The sequence below is a fragment of the Arachis ipaensis genome, chromosome B5, assembly GCF_059453495.1.
Source record: "Arachis ipaensis isolate K30076 ecotype BB chromosome B5, ASM5945349v1, whole genome shotgun sequence".
Taxonomy (NCBI): domain Eukaryota; kingdom Viridiplantae; phylum Streptophyta; class Magnoliopsida; order Fabales; family Fabaceae; genus Arachis; species Arachis ipaensis.
The window spans coordinates 91,864,891-91,866,706 of record NC_142440.1 but is presented as its reverse complement, the minus strand read 5'-3'; the positions used below and the strand labels follow the sequence as shown (position 1 = coordinate 91,866,706).

Sequence of the window (1,816 nt, the reverse complement as noted above, 5' to 3'; positions counted from 1 at the left end):
CAAAACAAATTGATGCAGCAGCAGATTCAACAACAATTTGAGCAAATGGCCAAGAGGATTGATATCCTCCAAATTGCAGCAGTAAGCACCAATCAACCATCAACCACATGGTGAACAAATGAAGAAACTCAAGAGGAGCAACAACAGGAGCAAGTCCAGTACATGCACAACCAAAACTCTGGATCAAATGAAGTCTATGGTGATACTTACAACCCTTCATGGAAGAACCATCCAAACCTAAGGTGGGAAGATAACCATAACTAAAACCAACAACCATGGCAAAGAAATTCAAATCAAAACACTTCAAGAAATAATCAAAACAACAACAAGCAGCAAACCACCCAAAACCCTTACAGAAAACCCCAAAACAACCACCCCAACTCCAACCATTATCCATCCAATAACCAACCCACAAACCAAAACACTTACCACCAACTCTCAACACCCCATAACCAGCCAATTTCACATGACTCTCAGAGAATCACTAACCTGGAAACCTTGATAGACAAAATGTGGAAACACCAAGAAATGATAGCCAAAAATCAAGAAGCCTCCATAAAGAATATGGAGAGGCAAATTGGCCAGCTCTCTAAACACCTGGCAACAGAGAGACCATCAAGTTCCCTGCCAAGTGACACAATTCCAAATCCTAAGGAAGAATGCAAGGCAATACAGTTAAGAAGTGGGAGAACATTGATGAGCAACAATGACACTACAAGGAAGCAAGCAGAGAACAGCAAAAGGCCAATAGAGGAGGAAAAGCCAACACACGCAGAGGAAGCCAATGGTGATGATGCAATGGCAAGCAAGCAAACTTCAAAGCAAACTCAAGAAAATGAGGAACAATCAAAAATTCCAAAAAAGGGGAATGAAGCAATTGAAGAGCCAACCAAGAATCAAAAGCAACAAGCAGAGAAGAACTTTGTACCTCCACTGCCATATCCCCAGAGATTCAACAAGGAGGCAAAGGATCAACACTTTCATAAGTTCCTTGAGACTTTTAAGAAGCTAGAGATCAACATTCCCTTGGCTAAAGCACTTGAGCAAATGCCTCTGTATGCCAAGTTTTTGAAGGAGCTTATTAACAAGAAAAGAAGTTGGCTAGAAAAGGAAACTGTGATGCTCACTGAAGAATGCAGAGCATTGATTCAAAAGGGACTTCCCCCTAAACGTGAAGATCCTGGGAGTTTCTTTCTACCCTGTGCCATTGGTAACATGACCATCAGCAAGGCGCTGTGTGACCTAGGGGCTAGTATCAATCTGATGCCCTCCCCTCTAGTGAAAAAGCTGCGCATGAAAGAAGTGAAACCAGTACAGATGTCTTTAGAATTGGTGGACAAATCAGAAGTGTACCCAAGGGGTATAGTTGAGAACCTTCTTGTCAAAGTAGACATATTCATTTTCCCTACTGATTTTGTGATCTTGGAATCTGATGAGGATGATAGTGACTCTATTATACTGGGAAGGCCATTCTTGGCCACTGCTAGGGCCATTGTAGACGTAGAAAAAGGAGAGTTGACCCTTAGGCTACATGATGAAAGTGTCACACTGAGTGTCTCTCCATAAATAAAGTTCATCAATGAAAAAGAAGATAGCATGGAAACTGGCGAGATAGAACTGCAGAGGAAGGAAGAAATTGACAAGATGATCAGCAATCACCTCCCAAAGCAAGAAGTAGATAATGCAGCATGGGAAGAAGAAAAAGAACTTGTACAGAGCAATGGAGAGATTCATGAAAGCATTGATGTGTTAGTTATCAAGAAGAAGAATCCCAAAATAAAGCCAACTTGCAAGCAGAAATGATCAATAAGCAGAA

General features: G+C 41.4%; 1 protein-coding gene across 1 annotated transcript; it reads left to right on the top strand.

Annotated features, from left to right (window-relative positions):
* The first annotated feature begins 1,119 nt into the window (after nucleotides 1-1,119).
* Nucleotides 1,120-1,566, top strand: LOC107640756 (uncharacterized). The gene has a single exon (XM_016344255.1). The coding sequence runs from the start codon at nucleotides 1,120-1,122 to the stop codon at nucleotides 1,564-1,566; it is 447 nt and encodes a 148-aa protein (XP_016199741.1).
* Nucleotides 1,567-1,816: the final 250 nt, after the last annotated feature.